Source organism: Podarcis vaucheri (genome assembly GCF_965113315.1).
Source record: "Podarcis vaucheri genome assembly, chromosome: 18".
NCBI classification, from domain to species: Eukaryota; Metazoa; Chordata; class Lepidosauria; order Squamata; family Lacertidae; genus Podarcis; species Podarcis vaucheri.
Window position 1 is genome coordinate 3,427,316 of NC_138756.1, and position 20,202 is coordinate 3,447,517.

Below are 20,202 nucleotides of genomic sequence, written 5' to 3' on the forward strand. Positions count from 1 at the left end.
CGCCTGCAACTCTGACGCGAACGCGTCCGCCGTCTGTGGTTCTCCGTCCCCCACTCTCTCCCGTCCCGGGAAGGTTCTGGGATTCCTCCCATTGTTGGCGAAGAACGGCGTCACCCCTGTGGACACGTGCTTCGTGTTGTTGTAAGCGAACTCGGCGAGCGGCAGGTAATCCACCCAGGTCGCAGGTTGTTGATTGGCATAGCATCTCAGGTACTGCTGCATGATGGCATTGACCCTCTCTGCTTGCCCGTTGGTCTGCGGGTGTCTTGCTGATGCCAGATCGACCTTGACATTTAGAAAACTCATCAGCTTCTGCCAGAAATTCGAGACGAACTGGCGCCCGCGGTCGGACAGGATAGACCGCGGCAGACCATGCACTTTGAACACGTGATCTATGAACAGTTTGGCGGTTTGTTCCGCCGTGGCCACCTTCGCACACGGAATGAAATGTGCCATCTTGGTGAACAAGTCCACCACCACTAGTACAGCTGTCTTGCCTCTCGAGCTGGGTAGATCCGTAACAAAGTCCAGGGCCACTCTCTCCCACGGTTCAAACGGCGTTTGCAGCGGTTCCAGCAGTCCCGCCGGTGGTTTGTGCACCGGTTTGGCCCTCTGGCAGGTGTCGCACCTCGCAACGTAGTCCGCGACTTCCCCTCTCAGTCTGGGCCACCAAAAGTCCCTTGCGACTAATTCCACCGTTTTTTCCGTGCCAAAGTGCCCGGCCGTGGGTGCGTCGTGCAGCTGCTGCAGTACCCTGGCGCGAAGTTCGTCTCCCGGCACGTAGATGGCCCCTTTACGTAAGAGCAAGCCGTCTCGTATCTGGAACTCGTCGCCCTTCGCCGTGCCCTTGTGCACCTCTGCCATCTTCGCCCGCGCGAAGGAGTCGTCCTGCAACGCCCGCCGCACCGCATCCAGGTCTACTGTGGCTGAAGCGCACGCCCACGCTGTTGGCGCGAAGATGTGCATGGCTGCCGCTGGCGTCGCCTCTTCGAGGTATTGCGGTTTGCGGGACAGTGCATCCGCCATGACGTTGGTGTCGCCTGGGACGTACTCTATTCGGAAATTGAAGTCAGCAAAGAACTCCGCCCAACGTATCTGCCTCTGGTTCAGGAACTGAGCCGTGCGCCAGTGCTCCAGATTCTTGTGATCCGTGCAGACCTGCACCGTGTGCTTGGCGCCGATCAGGAAGTGCCTCCACGCCTTGAAAGCTGCATGAATGGCCAGCAACTCCCTGTCCCAGATGGTGTAGTTCTGCTCCGACTTGCTGAGCTTTCTGGAGTAGAACGCTCCCGGCCTCCAGACCCCCTGTGGGTCCCTTTGCAGCAGGACAGCTCCCACTGCTCTATCGGACGCGTCTGTCTCTACCCGCATCGGTTTGCTGGGGTCGATATGCAGCAGTTGCTCTTCCGACGCGAAGAGACGCTTGAGTGCCTGAAAGGACTGCTCCGCCTGCTCCGTCCAGATGAATTTCTTTTTCTTGGAGCTTAGCGTGTCCGTAATGGCCGCCGTCTGCATCGCGAACCCCTTGATAAACTTGCGATAGAAGTTGGCGAAGCCGACAAACCGCTGGACCTCCTTCCGATTGCGCGGGCTCTTCCAATCCAACACCGCACGAACCTTGGCGCTGTCCATGGCTAGCCCCTTGTCCGACAACTTGTAACCCAAGAAATCCACCTCCGTCGTGTCGAACTGGCACTTCTCCAGTTTGGCGTACAGTCTATGCTGCTGCAGCCTCTTCAGCACCTCCCGAACATCTTGGTCATGGGCTTGCTGCGAGTCGGAGAATATCAGGATGTCATCCAGAAAGCAGACGCACTTCTTGTAAAGGAGTCCCGCCAACACATGATGCATGAAAGCTTGGAAACAGTGAGAACCGTTTTGCAATCCAAACGGCATCACTCTGTATTCGTAGGTGCCCAGAGGCGTGAACATGGCTGTCTTCCACTCATCGCCCTCCCTCATGCGGATGAGATTGTACGCACCTCGCAGGTCCAACTTGGTGAACACGCGTCCCTTGCGCACCGTCGCTAGCAGGTCGTCAATCCTGGGCATGGGGAAATCAGAAGGCTTGGTCATCTTGTTTAAGAGGCGAAAATCCACCACCAGTCTTTTCTGGGGCGTGTCCTTCTTCTTCACGAAGAAAACAGGACTGCCCCCTACTGCCCTGGACTCCCGGATGAAACCGCGCTGCAAATTGTGATCTATGAACTGTTTGAGTTCCTGTAATTCGTCCTCAGACATGGAATACAGCTTCCCTTTCGGCAGCGTCGCCCCTGGTAGGAGGTCAATCTTGCAGTCATATTGCCTGTGCGGTGGTAGCTTGTCAGCCTCTTTCTCGCAGAAGACCTCCAGAAAGTCTGCGTATTTGTGGGGGACTGCTTGCAACGTTCCCAACTGCAGTTGTGATTCCTCCTCCTCTCCCTCCTGTCTGGGCAGGATGCAGTGTTCTGCGCAATAAGAGGAGCCGAAGATCAGCTGTCTCTGGTACCAAGCCAGTGTCGGACTGTGCCTGTCCAGCCAACTCATGCCCAACACAATGGGCGTGTCCGACAGTTGGGTGACATTAAAACTGATGACTTCCCTGTGGTTGCCAAGGCGCATCACCATCGGTGGCGTTTGCTTCACCACCTGCCCCCCTAGCAACTCTCTGCCATCCACTGTGACGACTTGCAGGGGCAGAGTGGCAGGCAGTAGCTGTATAGCGTGCTGCTCCACAAAATCCTGCGCTATAAAGTCTGCGTTGCTTCCAGAATCCACAGAAAGCGGTACTTCGATAGTGACGCCATCGGGTAGCTGGAGAGATGCTGTGAGCTGCACTACTGGTTTGGGTGGGAGGGGGTCCGTGGGTTGCAAGATCGCTGGGGACTGCTTCACTGATGCGTCTGGCTGGGCCCCAGTGCCTCTGTCTCCAGCCAGACATCGTCGTTTCCCTGCTGTGGTTCTCCTTGCTGCGTTGCTGCAGTCACCATTGCTGAGGCTGCAGTGTGCTTGTGGAGCCTCCGGGGACACTCTTTCGCCAAATGGCCTGGATCCTCGCAGATGTAACACTTCCTGTTCCCTCTAGGAGGCTTCGCTTTCACTGCTGTTGGTGCTAGGGCTCTGGCTGCTGACTGAGCCCTTGCACCTCCAACCTCCATCGGTTCCCCTCCCCCTCCTGGCGGAGGTGTGGATTGCGCACGCGCTGCTCCTCTTGGAACGAAAGAGAAACTTCTCGCTGCTTCGCGCCCTCCACGTCCTTCATCTCTGCACCAGGGACGTTCTTCCAGCCTCACCCCCACAGTCAGCGCCCTTTGGACCACCTCCTGCGTGCTTCGGGGCCTCTCCCCCCTTGCAATTTCATCCTTGACCGCTGAGCTTAGACCCTCCCAGAACAGGTCTCTGACAGGGGGCGAATCCCGGTCCCACTCTAAGGCACTGACCAGCGCAAAAAAGCGGGCGTGGTACTGCCGGACGCTTGCCCTCCCTTGTTTCAGTCCATGAATCTCCCGTCGGGCAAGATCCACATCAATAGTAGACAAAAAACACGCATCCATCGCTTTGATAAAGGCATCTGCATTCTGAAGCGCCGGATCTTTATCCCTCCACAAATTGCGTAGCCACGCTTTAGCATCCCCATGCAAATGGGATAGTATGAACCCCACTTTCTCTTCCTCATCTCTAAAGTCTTTTGCCAGCAGTTGCAGTGCGCACATTACGTCTGCTCGAAAATTGGGGTACTGTTGTAAATTCCCATCGAAGTGAGCCACAAGCCCTCCTGCTCTCCGTGCCAACCCAACCCCCTCCGGTCTGGGTCCTGGCTGCCCGTGTTTAACCCATGCTTCAAACCTGGCGTGGAGATCTCTGTAGGCGGCTGCCGCATCCTCCTCCCTCTTCTTGGATGCCAGTACCTCCGCGTTCAATTGGGTAACTGCCTGTTGCAGCGCTGCAACTTTCTCTGCTTCCGTCATCTCTGCTAACCGTCGTGAGCTTGCTCCCAAACACCGATCCCCTCCTCCAGCTGCCTCTCTCTCCGCTGCGAGATATCAGGTGTCCGAAGCTTTTAAGAGACGGGTCTTACTGTCAGAGCTGCCACCCAGTCCCAGCTCACATAGGACCAAGTCCGCCAGCGTTCACTTTATAAGAGTCTTTATTAAGTTACAGGTTTCATTTCCGAACTGCAGCGTGCAGCTCTACACCTTCTGCCCTAGGTCGGCGAAGACCCGTCTGAGTCCCCGCCTCTTGCACACCAGCTTAATACCCTAGCCTTGCTCCACCTCCTTCGCCTCTCCCTACGTCTCTGGGTCCTTCTGCCCCCCTGGGCCTCCTCCCTTCTACTCTCCTCTGACGCTGACCCCCCTGATCCTTCTGCCTCCTTGCGGCGGGCTTTGGGACCTGGCTCACTCTCCGGGCTGCTTACTGCTCCAGCTTCCGCTGCATTTGAACTTGGCGCGCGTGCCCAACTCTCTACTTTCCTCTTAACCGTTGCCTCGCTCTCTGAGGAGGGCGTGACCACCCCTGACTCGTGCCCTCCCTCCTGCTGACAGCCTCCGGAACCCGATGCCTGGCTACCTTCCTCCCTGCTGCTCTCAGTCTTGAGCGTGGGTCCCGACTTCCAGCTGCTGCCGCCCTCAGTTATGAGCGTGGGTCCCGACTTCCAGCTGCTACTCTCTGAATCTCCTCTGTTCCCTTCCTCCTGGGGTGTCCCCCCGGATCCCCCCCTTGCTCTGCTCACTGGGGCTCCCTTTTGGGAGTCCTCTGACTCACTGCTTAGGCTTGGAGATCTCGGGTCGTCATCATCACTCATTTTCCCTTCGGATTCCTCCCCCTCGCTCTCTGCTTCCTCCCTTCTCTGCGTCTCTGCTCCTGAACCCCTGACATCCATCCCCCCCTCGAAGCCCCCCCTTCCCCCCTCCCCGCTTTCAGGTGTGGGTGCTGGGTGCTCCATCATCACGGGAGGGAATGCCGGATACAGTTCGCTCCCCGTGGTTGGCCGCCAACTGAAGACCTCCGAGTCTTCCTCCTCGCGGTCGCCGACGTTGACCTGTTCCGCTTCCATCTCTGTACCGCCGTGCTCGAACCCAAGGTCCTCCCCGAACACGTCCATGTCAGTCTCTGCGTCGGTCGCTCGACCTGGCATCTCCAGCCACTTCCGGCGCCATTGCTCCTCCGGTCGATCGTCCCACCAATACGAGGTGTCTGACGCCGAACCCGCCGGCGATCCTTCTGGGGAACGGGTGCTCAGTGCGGGTTCCCCGTCCGAGTCGAATCCATGGAACGTGCTGGAAGAAAGTGTGGGCGTGAACAGCCAGTCGTCGAAGAAGCTCGCTGGCATGGGTCTGTGTGGGAAAAGGGCATGAAACTCGTCCTTGAGCAGGGGTTCCTCCAAAGCGTAGTCTGGCACCCAGCTATTGGCGCTGGCCCGGGTGCCCTCTCTGGCTAGGAGGTATTCGACTCCCTCTTCCCCCCATCTGGAGTCCAAAATCTCCGTGACCTCGTTGATGGGGTCTTGCTGCGTCACCCCTCGCGTCTCCGTCCGCTCCCGGAACGGACTCGGTGCCGTCCCTGGCTCCTGGAATCTGTGAGGTGCCTTGTAGGGAGTGAGCACCGACCTGTGGAACACCGGATGCATTCTGGAACCCTCCGGCAGCACCAGTCGGAAGGCTACCGGGTTGATCTGTGCTTCGACTTGGTACGGACCAATTTGCTTGTGCCCCAACTTCTTCTTGGCTAGTGACCTGGTCGGCACTGCGTGGGCTGCCAACCAGACCCAGTCTCCCACTCGGATCTCTTCGCCAACCCGCCTGTGCTTGTCAGCTTGCACCTTGTAGGCGTGCTTAGCTAGCTCCAGCTGCCGTCTGAGTTGATCGTGTACCGCCTGCAACTCTGACGCGAACGCGTCCGCCGTCTGTGGTTCTCCGTCCCCCACTCTCTCCCGTCCCGGGAAGGTTCTGGGATTCCTCCCATTGTTGGCGAAGAACGGCGTCACCCCTGTGGACACGTGCTTCGTGTTGTTGTAAGCGAACTCGGCGAGCGGCAGGTAATCCACCCAGGTCGCAGGTTGTTGATTGGCATAGCATCTCAGGTACTGCTGCATGATGGCATTGACCCTCTCTGCTTGCCCGTTGGTCTGCGGGTGTCTTGCTGATGCCAGATCGACCTTGACATTTAGAAAACTCATCAGCTTCTGCCAGAAATTCGAGACGAACTGGCGCCCGCGGTCGGACAGGATAGACCGCGGCAGACCATGCACTTTGAACACGTGATCTATGAACAGTTTGGCGGTTTGTTCCGCCGTGGCCACCTTCGCACACGGAATGAAATGTGCCATCTTGGTGAACAAGTCCACCACCACTAGTACAGCTGTCTTGCCTCTCGAGCTGGGTAGATCCGTAACAAAGTCCAGGGCCACTCTCTCCCACGGTTCAAACGGCGTTTGCAGCGGTTCCAGCAGTCCCGCCGGTGGTTTGTGCACCGGTTTGGCCCTCTGGCAGGTGTCGCACCTCGCAACGTAGTCCGCGACTTCCCCTCTCAGTCTGGGCCACCAAAAGTCCCTTGCGACTAATTCCACCGTTTTTTCCGTGCCAAAGTGCCCGGCCGTGGGTGCGTCGTGCAGCTGCTGCAGTACCCTGGCGCGAAGTTCGTCTCCCGGCACGTAGATGGCCCCTTTACGTAAGAGCAAGCCGTCTCGTATCTGGAACTCGTCGCCCTTCGCCGTGCCCTTGTGCACCTCTGCCATCTTCGCCCGCGCGAAGGAGTCGTCCTGCAACGCCCGCCGCACCGCATCCAGGTCTACTGTGGCTGAAGCGCACGCCCACGCTGTTGGCGCGAAGATGTGCATGGCTGCCGCTGGCGTCGCCTCTTCGAGGTATTGCGGTTTGCGGGACAGTGCATCCGCCATGACGTTGGTGTCGCCTGGGACGTACTCTATTCGGAAATTGAAGTCAGCAAAGAACTCCGCCCAACGTATCTGCCTCTGGTTCAGGAACTGAGCCGTGCGCCAGTGCTCCAGATTCTTGTGATCCGTGCAGACCTGCACCGTGTGCTTGGCGCCGATCAGGAAGTGCCTCCACGCCTTGAAAGCTGCATGAATGGCCAGCAACTCCCTGTCCCAGATGGTGTAGTTCTGCTCCGACTTGCTGAGCTTTCTGGAGTAGAACGCTCCCGGCCTCCAGACCCCCTGTGGGTCCCTTTGCAGCAGGACAGCTCCCACTGCTCTATCGGACGCGTCTGTCTCTACCCGCATCGGTTTGCTGGGGTCGATATGCAGCAGTTGCTCTTCCGACGCGAAGAGACGCTTGAGTGCCTGAAAGGACTGCTCCGCCTGCTCCGTCCAGATGAATTTCTTTTTCTTGGAGCTTAGCGTGTCCGTAATGGCCGCCGTCTGCATCGCGAACCCCTTGATAAACTTGCGATAGAAGTTGGCGAAGCCGACAAACCGCTGGACCTCCTTCCGATTGCGCGGGCTCTTCCAATCCAACACCGCACGAACCTTGGCGCTGTCCATGGCTAGCCCCTTGTCCGACAACTTGTAACCCAAGAAATCCACCTCCGTCGTGTCGAACTGGCACTTCTCCAGTTTGGCGTACAGTCTATGCTGCTGCAGCCTCTTCAGCACCTCCCGAACATCTTGGTCATGGGCTTGCTGCGAGTCGGAGAATATCAGGATGTCATCCAGAAAGCAGACGCACTTCTTGTAAAGGAGTCCCGCCAACACATGATGCATGAAAGCTTGGAAACAGTGAGAACCGTTTTGCAATCCAAACGGCATCACTCTGTATTCGTAGGTGCCCAGAGGCGTGAACATGGCTGTCTTCCACTCATCGCCCTCCCTCATGCGGATGAGATTGTACGCACCTCGCAGGTCCAACTTGGTGAACACGCGTCCCTTGCGCACCGTCGCTAGCAGGTCGTCAATCCTGGGCATGGGGAAATCAGAAGGCTTGGTCATCTTGTTTAAGAGGCGAAAATCCACCACCAGTCTTTTCTGGGGCGTGTCCTTCTTCTTCACGAAGAAAACAGGACTGCCCCCTACTGCCCTGGACTCCCGGATGAAACCGCGCTGCAAATTGTGATCTATGAACTGTTTGAGTTCCTGTAATTCGTCCTCAGACATGGAATACAGCTTCCCTTTCGGCAGCGTCGCCCCTGGTAGGAGGTCAATCTTGCAGTCATATTGCCTGTGCGGTGGTAGCTTGTCAGCCTCTTTCTCGCAGAAGACCTCCAGAAAGTCTGCGTATTTGTGGGGGACTGCTTGCAACGTTCCCAACTGCAGTTGTGATTCCTCCTCCTCTCCCTCCTGTCTGGGCAGGATGCAGTGTTCTGCGCAATAAGAGGAGCCGAAGATCAGCTGTCTCTGGTACCAAGCCAGTGTCGGACTGTGCCTGTCCAGCCAACTCATGCCCAACACAATGGGCGTGTCCGACAGTTGGGTGACATTAAAACTGATGACTTCCCTGTGGTTGCCAAGGCGCATCACCATCGGTGGCGTTTGCTTCACCACCTGCCCCCCTAGCAACTCTCTGCCATCCACTGTGACGACTTGCAGGGGCAGAGTGGCAGGCAGTAGCTGTATAGCGTGCTGCTCCACAAAATCCTGCGCTATAAAGTCTGCGTTGCTTCCAGAATCCACAGAAAGCGGTACTTCGATAGTGACGCCATCGGGTAGCTGGAGAGATGCTGTGAGCTGCACTACTGGTTTGGGTGGGAGGGGGTCCGTGGGTTGCAAGATCGCTGGGGACTGCTTCACTGATGCGTCTGGCTGGGCCCCAGTGCCTCTGTCTCCAGCCAGACATCGTCGTTTCCCTGCTGTGGTTCTCCTTGCTGCGTTGCTGCAGTCACCATTGCTGAGGCTGCAGTGTGCTTGTGGAGCCTCCGGGGACACTCTTTCGCCAAATGGCCTGGATCCTCGCAGATGTAACACTTCCTGTTCCCTCTAGGAGGCTTCGCTTTCACTGCTGTTGGTGCTAGGGCTCTGGCTGCTGACTGAGCCCTTGCACCTCCAACCTCCATCGGTTCCCCTCCCCCTCCTGGCGGAGGTGTGGATTGCGCACGCGCTGCTCCTCTTGGAACGAAAGAGAAACTTCTCGCTGCTTCGCGCCCTCCACGTCCTTCATCTCTGCACCAGGGACGTTCTTCCAGCCTCACCCCCACAGTCAGCGCCCTTTGGACCACCTCCTGCGTGCTTCGGGGCCTCTCCCCCCTTGCAATTTCATCCTTGACCGCTGAGCTTAGACCCTCCCAGAACAGGTCTCTGACAGGGGGCGAATCCCGGTCCCACTCTAAGGCACTGACCAGCGCAAAAAAGCGGGCGTGGTACTGCCGGACGCTTGCCCTCCCTTGTTTCAGTCCATGAATCTCCCGTCGGGCAAGATCCACATCAATAGTAGACAAAAAACACGCATCCATCGCTTTGATAAAGGCATCTGCATTCTGAAGCGCCGGATCTTTATCCCTCCACAAATTGCGTAGCCACGCTTTAGCATCCCCATGCAAATGGGATAGTATGAACCCCACTTTCTCTTCCTCATCTCTAAAGTCTTTTGCCAGCAGTTGCAGTGCGCACATTACGTCTGCTCGAAAATTGGGGTACTGTTGTAAATTCCCATCGAAGTGAGCCACAAGCCCTCCTGCTCTCCGTGCCAACCCAACCCCCTCCGGTCTGGGTCCTGGCTGCCCGTGTTTAACCCATGCTTCAAACCTGGCGTGGAGATCTCTGTAGGCGGCTGCCGCATCCTCCTCCCTCTTCTTGGATGCCAGTACCTCCGCGTTCAATTGGGTAACTGCCTGTTGCAGCGCTGCAACTTTCTCTGCTTCCGTCATCTCTGCTAACCGTCGTGAGCTTGCTCCCAAACACCGATCCCCTCCTCCAGCTGCCTCTCTCTCCGCTGCGAGATATCAGGTGTCCGAAGCTTTTGAGAGACGGGTCTTACTGTCAGAGCTGCCACCCAGTCCCAGCTCACATAGGACCAAGTCCGCCAGCGTTCACTTTATAAGAGTCTTTATTAAGTTACAGGTTTCATTTCCGAACTGCAGCGTGCAGCTCTACACCTTCTGCCCTAGGTCGGCGAAGACCCGTCTGAGTCCCCGCCTCTTGCACACCAGCTTAATACCCTAGCCTTGCTCCACCTCCTTCGCCTCTCCCTACGTCTCTGGGTCCTTCTGCCCCCCTGGGCCTCCTCCCTTCTACTCTCCTCTGACGCTGACCCCCCTGATCCTTCTGCCTCCTTGCGGCGGGCTTTGGGACCTGGCTCACTCTCCGGGCTGCTTACTGCTCCAGCTTCCGCTGCATTTGAACTTGGCGCGCGCGCCCAACTCTCTACTTTCCTCTTAACCGTTGCCTCGCTCTCTGAGGAGGGCGTGACCACCCCTGACTCGTGCCCTCCCTCCTGCTGACAGCCTCCGGAACCCGATGCCTGGCTACCTTCCTCCCTGCTGCTCTCAGTCTTGAGCGTGGGTCCCGACTTCCAGCTGCTGCCGCCCTCAGTTATGAGCGTGGGTCCCGACTTCCAGCTGCTACTCTCTGAATCTCCTCTGTTCCCTTCCTCCTGGGGTGTCCCCCCGGATCCCCCCCTTGCTCTGCTCACTGGGGCTCCCTTTTGGGAGTCCTCTGACTCACTGCTTAGGCTTGGAGATCTCGGGTCGTCATCATCACTCATTTTCCCTTCGGATTCCTCCCCCTCGCTCTCTGCTTCCTCCCTTCTCTGCGTCTCTGCTCCTGAACCCCTGACACATACGTAACGATTAGAACCATGATATGGTTTGATTTGTAGATGTGTGTTTTTGCTTTTTGTTTTCTTTTGTTTGTTTATACTGCTTTGTTTTTGATTTAATGTTTGTAATTTTTGTTGTAATTTTGCATTGAAAATAAAATAAAAGTTAAAAAAGAAAGAAATGGCTAAGTTTATGCAGACCTCATTGTCCTCGTAAACCCCAAATCTTTTATGTAACCCAGCCATACGACCAGACAGCCCACACCTCGTTGTTCCTCCCCAGAAGCTTCTATGTGCAGAGGTAGCCTGCCTCTGACCTTGGAGGCTCTACCAAGCCACTGAGGCAAGCAGCGGCCAAAAGACTTTGCCCATGTTGATTCCCCCCCAGAAAGCCTTAAGAACGTGAGCAGATCAGACCAAACAGGGGCCCCAAAGTCTGGCATACTGTTCTTGCAGTGGCCAGTGTTTCCTGGGATAAGTACTCAAAAACATCGCTGCCTTCTACTGCGGAGGCAGCGCATATAGCCAATGTGGCTGGTGGCCACTGTGATAATAACAACAACAACAACAACAACAACAACAACAACAACAACAACAATTAATAATTAATAATACTTTTTTGCTCTCAATATTGTTCTGTCCCAACTTTGTGGGGTGGTTGTTAATAATAATAATAATAATAATAATAATAATAATAATAATAATAATAATATATTTATACCCCGCCCTTCCCGGTTCAGAAAACCGGTCTCAGGGCGGATAACAACAAATTTAAAACACTTAATTATAAAAGCAGCAGTATAAAATACAGTATAAAAACATGAATAACAATAAAATTCAAAAATCAATTAGATAATCCCCAGGGCTAGCTGGCTGAGTTGGTCCTACTTGGGCCAGCGAGGAGACCAGGGGAGAATTAGCTGTGGGGTCTCAGATCGGATGATCTTTATAAAAGGGGAGGGAAAGGAAGGGAAATAAAAGATCAGGCTGAATTCAAATTAAAGCCTTTTCCTCCATGAATAGAGAATAGGGGGTCAGTGATGGGGAGAGGGCCAATGCTTTCTGTTCCCCCAGAAGCCTGCAAGCAGGTCCTGAGTTCAAGAGCACTCTCCCTTCCTTCATAAAAGGGTTTTCTTTCTTTTTGAAAAGACAGGCCCCTGGTGGACGGGAATGCTAGGTCCATCTGGCCCCCGGCGTGGGCTCTCTAATGAGAGGCTTGCGAGTGGAGCTGCCTGGGGAAGCTCTGACTTCATCTCGGCAAGGACGGCCGGAGAGGAACGCACGGCGGCGACTCCCCCCGGAGGCCCCCCGGCTCCGCAAGAGTTTGTCCTGGCACAGAGAGGGCCAGTCTGCTTTTCCAGTTTGCTGGCAGGGAGAGGCGGCCAGGGAGCCGGGGGTGGAAGGGAAAGCGCGTCTGGAATGTGGAGTTACACAAGAGAGAGGAAGCTGGACAAAGCAGACTTTGGATGGCCAAGGGCGGAAGACCCCCAGACGACGCTTCGCCCTCAGAGCATCGGGGCAGCCATCTTGCTGCATGCCCTCCAACATTTCTCCAGTGGGAACAGGGGTGCCCTAAGGGAAAGCGGGACGTTCTGGGATCAAATCATAAACTGGGAGGGCTTCTGTAAATCCAGGACTGTCCCTGGGAAATAGGGGTGTGATAGGAATTCTGAGGTCTTAGATATATGGTAACGTTCATAACATTATGCGGGTGGCGCTGTGGGTTAAACCACAGAGCCTAGGACTTGCCAATCAGAAGATTGGTGGTGCGAATCCCCGCAACAGGGTGAGCTCCCGTTGCTCGGTCCTTGCTCCTGCCAACCTGGCAGTTTGAAAGCACGTCAAAGTGCAAGTAGATAAATAGTTACCACTCCGGTGGAAAGGTAAACGGCGTTTCCGTGCGCTACTCTGGTTCGCTAGAAGCGGCTTAGTCATGCTGGCCACATGACCCGGAAGCTGTACGTCGGCTCCCTCGGCCAATAAAGCGAGATGAGTGCCGCAACCCCAGAGTCATCCGCGACTGGACCTAATGGTCAGGGGTCCCTTCACCTTTACCTTTACTGTTCATAAGTGTACCAACCAAACACGTATATAGATCAGCACAGGAAGACCAACCTGAGACCATTTTGATTCCCAAACTGACCAAATGTTTTCCCTGCAAGGAAGGGGGGGGGGTCAGGAAACCTCCCCATTGTCTCTTTCCACACAAATCCTGTCTTAAGGGCAGATTTAAGATATGACTAGGGTGTGAGCCTGTGACATGGCCCAGGAACTAAGTATTTATCATTACGAAAGACTAGCCAGGCTTCCCAGGGTATCCAATCAAGTGAGCATTAACATGTAACCTGTCAGGAGATAAACAACGCGCTCAGATTTCTGTTGCAGACCGCCTTTTCTATGATGTAGGTATGATGTATCTGGGGTGGTGGTCTTGGGTTACACCCCTTCTGTGATGTATGTATGATGTATGGAGGGGTGGTCTGGAGCTCCGGGGCAGGGAATTTAAATTGTCTATATAAGGCCTTGTGCGCCATTGTTCTGGGTTCCTCCTCCTTTCCTGCGTGTGAGGGGAGCACCCTGTTGCAACAGATCAATAAAGATCGAACTTACTAGCTGCTTTGCTTCTCCATATTCTCTGGTTGGCCTCTGTTATTTTCTCCTACCAATAGGGAACCTATGTAAGGACTCTATATGGGCTCTTGGATACTCCATAAGGGAAAAAGGGCAGATTTTGTTTACAACAGGGGCACTTGGAGGACCTAGGATGCTGGGAGAAAACACCCTCTGGGAAGCCAATGTGCTTCTCCTCTGCTATGTGGCACAGAGAGTCTGTTATGCTGACATTCCCGCTAATACCAAACGCAGGTGGCCAGTGCCAACGGGTTGGAGCCCAAAGATGGACCGTTGAGAAAGTGGGGCTTGAGTCTCACTTGTGGGTTTTCTGCAATGGGCATCTGATGATCAGAGACCTAGCCTTCCTTCTCCCCCTAGAGATTTGTTTGCTCCTAACTGGAGAGGCAGGACATAAGCAGAGATCTGTTGGGTGGGCCAGAGGGAAATTCCACCCAACATTTTGTTTCCGCTGGGTGTGCAGCAAGGCAGCTCTGGGCACAAGTAGACAAGTAAGGCAAAGTAAGGCAAAAGCACCTCCTCCCAAACTCGCCCCTGCCCTGTGGTCTGTCCCAATAATCTAGTCCTGGGGGTGGATAAATTAATTGGTCTAAATAAGGGGTGGGGAACTGTGGTGCACCCACAGCCTAATTTCCAGTGCCATGGGGGGGGGGGGAATGAATGGAGTGATGGAAGGAAGCTGAGGGGGGGGGAGTCCTCTTCACACATCAGGGGTGCTCTGTCTCTCTCTCTTGTTGGGTGGGAAGGAATATGTCTAGGTTTGTCATTGCTTTTCTCCCAAGAAGCACGAAATTAAAAGATGCCTGCTTCTTAGGAGAAAAGCAATGACAAACCTAGACAGTATCTTAAAAAACAGAGACATCACCTTGCCGACAAAGGTCCGTATAGTTAAAGCTACGGTTTTCCCAGTAGTGATGTATGGAAGTGAGAGCTGGACCATCAAGAAGGCTGATCGCCGAAGAATGGATGCTTTTGAATTATGGTGCTGGAGGAGACTCTTGAGAGTCCCGTGGACTGCAAGAAGATCAAACCTATCCATTCTGAAGGAAATCAGCCCTGAGTGCTCACTGGAAGGACGGATCCTGAAGCTGAGGCTCCAATACTTTGGCCACCTCATGAGAAGAGAAGACTCCCTGGAAAAGACCCTGATGTTGGGAAAGATGGAGGGCGCAAGGAGAAGGGGACGACAGAGGACAAGACGGTGGGACAGTGTTCTCGAAGCTACCAGCATGAGTTTGACCAAACTGCGGGGGGCAGTGGAAGACAGGAGTGCCTGGCATGCTCTGGTCCAGGGGGTCACGAAGAGGCGGACACGACTAAGCAACTAAACAACAACTATATATATATATGAATGACCCTGTCCACTTTTAGCCCCTGACAGATTATCCCCAAGGGAATGTGACCCTCAATAGATTTTATTTATTTTTTTAAAAGCTCCCTCTCTCCCTTTCAGGAGATTTTGGAGGCCTTGGATTGGCCCAGACTTTCACTCTTTATGTTCGGGATCCTTGCCATGTTCTCCCAGGTCACAATATTGTAATTGCCATAGCTGTCAACCTTCCCTTTTTTTGCGGGAAATTCCCTTAATCCAGCGCCATTTCCTGCTGCTTCCTGCTGCTATCCTGGATTGTTAGATATCCTGTAGTCTGTCCCTGGGACAGGTGAGGCTGCTGATCCCTTATTTTCAAATCTGAAAGTTGACAGCTATGGTAATTGCTTCTTGTCCATTATAATCAGGGCTACAGAATCAGTTCTCAGGGTTTTTCTCAAACAGACCCACTGAAATGAAAGGACACGGTTTACTCCAGTCCATTAGTTTAGGTGGATGCAATGCAGAAGAGGTTTCCCCAGGTGTAACACCTAAAGGAAGGTTACCAGACGTCTCCATTTCCCAGGGACGGTCCCCGGATTTACAAACCAGTCCCCATACAAAATCCATTGAAGTTGAAAAGTGTCCCCGGATTCATTGAAAAAAAATCTGGTAACCTTTACCTAAAGTCAGGATTTGGCATCTGGGTTGGGATGCCGACCAAACGTCGCCCTGCAGCCTGCATCCTCCACTTGCAGTTTCTTTGCAAGTTTCTAGTCCTTATGAAAGCTTGGCAAGCACTAGAGAACACTGCAAATGGGTTGGATAGAGGTGACCCCATGCAAAACAAATTATTACTCTACCAACAGTAGAATCCTGGAACTGAAATAATTGTTATATGCTTAAGAATAACCATTGTTCATAGAATCATAGAATCCTAGAGTTGGAAGAGACCACAAGGGCCATCGAGTCCAACCCCCTGCCAAGCAGGAAACACCATCAGAGCACTCCTGACATATGGTTGTCAAGCCTCTGCTTAAAGACCTCCAAAGTAGGAGACTCCACCACACTCCTTGGCAGCAAATTCCACTGTCAAACAGCTCTTACTGTCAGGAAGTTCTTCCTAATGTTTAGGTGGAATCTTCTTTCTTGTAGTTTGGATCCATTGCTCCGTGTCCGCTTCTCCGGAGCAGCAGAAAACAACCTTTCTCCCTCCTCTATGTGACATCCTTTTCTATATTTGAACATGGCTATCATATCACCCCTTAACCTCCTCTTCTCCAGGCTAAACATGCCCAGCTCCCTTAGCCGTTCCTCATAAGGCATCGTTTCCAGGCCTTTGACCATTTTGGTTGCCCTCCTCTGGACACGTTCCAGTTTGTCAGTGTCCTTTTTGAACTGTGGTGCCCAGAACTGGACACAGTACTCCAGGTGAGGTCTGACCAGAGCAGAATACAGTGGCACTTGTTGTTGTTATTAAAAAAAGATATGGTGTACAAATAGTCTGTGCACAACTAGTGCATAATTTGATGGTGGGGAATGGCTATGTAGGGTTCAGGTGTTTTAATATTTTTCTCCTTTTTAACTTAAAAGGAGGAGAGTGCGGCTGGCATCGCGCCTCCCTTACCTGCTGTTTCAGCAGTTCTGTGATCTGCCGCAGAACCTGGTTCGTCTCCCTCATCTCCGAGAGCATCTGGGGCGAAAGGTCTCCGCCTGCAATGAGAATGCATCGGATATTTTCCCGTTACTTCACGGCGCAAGAGAATCACGGGGCTGACTCTGAGCTAAGGCGCCTGCTCAGCCCCATATTCAGCCTTTTGAACACAATTATCTGACCAGTTAGAAATCTCAGAGGAGCTGCCTGCCTGAGAAACCATGAATTGGGAACAAGGTATACCAGTTAAGCAGAGAAGCCATCTTCAGTCACGCTCTCTGAAAGTAAAGCAACAAAACCAGCTTTCCCCCCTCTTTTTACAATTAAAATCTGCCCCCTTGCAGTTAAAGTCTCAATCAACTTTTGTTTTAGTTGATTAATCTATTCACAGAGATAATTCAGTTTGGTGGCACCTGAGACCCAACCCCTGCTCCCTGCTCTTTGTCCAGCCAGCCGCCCCAACCGATCAACTGCTGCTGTTGCTGTCCATCAACAGGTAGCTTGCATCTGAATAGGGAGGTTCCATTTTAGCTACCTTGGCCAACAGCCATTGATAGACCTCTCCTTCTCCATGAACTTATCTAATCCTCCCCCCCCCCACTTTAAAGCCATCCGGCTGCTGCTGCAGCAACATCTTGTGGCAGTGAGTTCCACAAGTTAAATTATCTGCTGAGTGACATAGTGAAATTCATTTTGTGGATTGGTTGAGATTAAATGGATGAACCCAAGTGAGGAAATACTATGCAAGAGAGAGGATATTACACACACACACACACACACACACATTTCTATCCACTTTTTCTTCATCTATACTTTATTTAACCAAGTACCTTCTTAATCACTTTCCCCCGTTAAACGAAAACCTCCATTTTTTTAAGGGGAGGGCCTATAGCCTAGTGGGTAGAGCAGGTTCAAACCCAGCACCTCCAGGGAATCTCTCCCTGCCTGACCTCTTGGGAGAGCTGCTGCCAGTCAGTGCAGACAAGACTGCACTAGATGGGCTAATGGCGGCTTCCTGTGTAGGGAATCGTAGAATTGTAGAGTTGGAAGGGATCACGAGGGTCATCTAGTCCAACCCCCTGCAACGCAGGGCTCTTTTTGCCCAACCTGGGGCTCAAACACACGACCCTGAGTTCAAGAGCCCTCACGCTCTACGGCAGGCATAGGCAAACTCGGCCCTCCAGATGTTTTTGGGACTACAACTCCCATCATCCCTAGCTAGCAGAAGCAGTGGTCAAGGATGATGGGAGTTGTAGTCCCAAAAACATCTGGAGGGCCGAGTTTGCCTGTGCCTGCTCTGTCCCACAACAGGGTGCAAATAGAGCCAGGATAACTTTGGTCACCCTTTTCTGCACTTTCCCCACAACTCCTTAAGGTCCTTTTTAAAGACAAGACAGGGCAGTTTGGGGTGCCCACGATCAGACACAATTATTATTATTATTATTATTATTATTATTATTATTATTATTATTTATACTCCGCCCTCCCCAGCCAAGACCAGGCTCAGGGCGGCTAACACCAGGTATAAAAACAATTGATTAAAATACAACTTGTGGTATGTGCACATCTGTGGAGCTAAAACTTCAGGGTTAACTCGTGTTTGTTTTTGTGTGTGTGTGTGCGTGTGCGCGCGCCTGAATGTAATTGCAGTTACACAAGTTGTTCCAACCCCAATTAAGCCCTGGAAACCGGTAGCTCTTCATCCACCCCACCCTGCAAGGTAAATTGTCCAGAAGCTCGTTCCACAAGTCCGTTCCTGCTCAAACTTACAAAGCCTCAGGTTTTTTAGACTTTAGAAGGTTGCAGCTTCCAGTGTTAGGTCATATGCCCCCCCAAAAAAAAACACCCCCGGAGCTATTCTCCAAACTCCACCAAATGACTTGCCCCCACAATTGCAGATCAGCCATTTCAGGTTGTGACTGAGGTGTGACAGGGTATGAAATTCAGGTTGTGACAGGGTATGAAATGCGTCCCTTGAAATAATATTATTATTATTATTATTATTATTATTATTATTATTGAAATCCAGGACTAGGAGCTGCCTCAGGGGACCCACTTTTCATTCTGGTTTTGGGAAGAGGAGCTAATCCTCTCTTCCCCCCACCCTAGCAAAAACCACCTCCCTCAATTTTGATCTGCCAGGATGCTGGGCCTTCTTTGTAGTGGCACCAACATTTTGATCTACTCACTCTCCACCAAAGCCTTGCCCCTCTAAGACCTCCTACCTGCATCTGTGTTGTTGTTGTTAATAATAATAATAATAATAATTTATTTATACCCCACCCATCTGGCTGGGTTTCCCCAGCCACTCTGGACGGCTTCCAACACAATATTAAAATACGATAGTCTATTAAACATTAAAATTGTTTCCCTAAACCGGGCTGCCTTCAGATGTCTTCTAAAAGTCTGGTAGTTGTTCTTCTCTTTGACATCTGGTGGGAGTGCGTTCCACAGGGCGGGCGCCACCACCGAGAAGGCCCTCTGCCAGGTTCCCTGTAGCTTTGCTTCTCGCTATGAGGGAACCACCAGAAGGCCCTCAGAGCTGGACCTCAGCGTCCGGGCAGAATGATGGCGATGGAGACGCTCCTTCAGGTATACTGGACTGAGGCCGTTTAGGGCTTTACGGGTCAGCACCAACACTTTGAATTGTGCTCGGAAACGTAGCTGCTCATTGGGCTTGACAAAGTCTCTGGCATGCTCTGCCCCCCCCCTTCCCAGGAGTGAACTGTGCTCCTAAAGAGACCGTTATTGATTATTGCTCATCCATCCTGGTGCGATAAGAGCCCTCCTAACTGAGGACTGTTCACATGCCCTGACTGAACTATTGGTAGAGAGCAGCATCTTTAAAACTTTTTAAACAAATATAAAATTAATAATACTGCCCCCCCCATTCAGGGCATATACACTCCCCCCCCCCATTTTCAATAAGGGCACTCTGCCTATTTTCTGGTATTCTGTCCCTCCCCACCACTCAGTGTTCCCATTCTCCCCCTTTTATTTTTTGGGGCGATGCTTTTTTCAAAACGGTCCGGAATCACGCAGGATCCTGTGTTCCTGTCTTGCTGTTGGAAATCATACAGCCCCTAAATGTTCCTTTCTCGTTTTCCATGTCAAGTGACAAAGCGTTAATTCAGCTTGCAAGTGGGGAGGTTTGCTTGTTGCCCGGGGACACCTAAAGATCAAGCTGGGAAAGACCCCAGAGTCTGAAACCCTGGAGAGCCACAGCCAGCCAGTGGGTTCTTGTGGCAATGAGTTCCGTGAGCTGACTATACCTGCTGGTCAGTTTTTTCACTGATATGGCTCAACTGTGATGAGGCAAGCAAGAACGCACTTCTTAAGGTAAAGGTAAAGGGACCCCTGACCATTAGGTCCAGTCGTGGCCGACTCTGGGGTTATGGCGCTCATCTCGCTTTATTGGCCGAGGGAGCCGGCGTACAGCTTCTGGGTCATGTGGCCAGCAGGACTAAGCCGCTTCTGGCGAACCAGAGAAGCGCACAAAAACGCTGTTTACCTTCCCGCTGGAGCGGTACCTATTTATCTACTTGCACTTTGATGTGCTTTCGAGCTGCTAGGTTGGCAGGAGCAGGGGACTGTGCAACGGGAGCTCACCCCATCGGATTCGAACCGCCGACCTTCTGATCGGCAAGTCCTAGGCTCTGTGGTTTAACTCAGAGCGCCACCCGTGTCCCACCAACACACTTCTTACTTGGGTCCAATTTCCAAGATATTTAGGAGGAGCCTCCTCTGCAAGAGGTCTGGAGGGTGGCAACACGAGAACAGGGCCTTTTCTGTGGTGGCTCCCTGCTTGTGGAATGCTCTCCCCAGGGAGGCCCGCCTGGTGCCTTCACTTCGTATCTTTAGACATTAGGCAAAAATGTTCCTCTTCTCCTAGCCCTAGCCTTTTAAACTTGGGGGTGGGT

At 53.0% G+C, this 20,202-nt stretch overlaps 1 protein-coding gene and 1 long non-coding RNA gene across 2 annotated transcripts in view; both read right to left on the reverse strand.

Moving 5' to 3' along the window:
• LOC309523108 overlaps window positions 1-20,202 on the reverse strand; it is a 152,692-nt gene that overhangs the window by 113,126 nt on the left and 19,364 nt on the right. The gene's annotated exons all lie outside the window — the stretch shown is intronic.
• The window catches only part of COMP (cartilage oligomeric matrix protein), a 54,319-nt gene that overhangs the window by 32,604 nt on the left and 1,513 nt on the right, over window positions 1-20,202 (reverse strand). Inside the window, exon 2 of the mRNA XM_082206343.1 lies at window positions 16,256-16,341. Coding sequence (XP_082062469.1) covers window positions 16,256-16,341 — 86 coding nt within the window. The remainder of the gene's footprint in view (window positions 1-16,255; window positions 16,342-20,202) is intronic.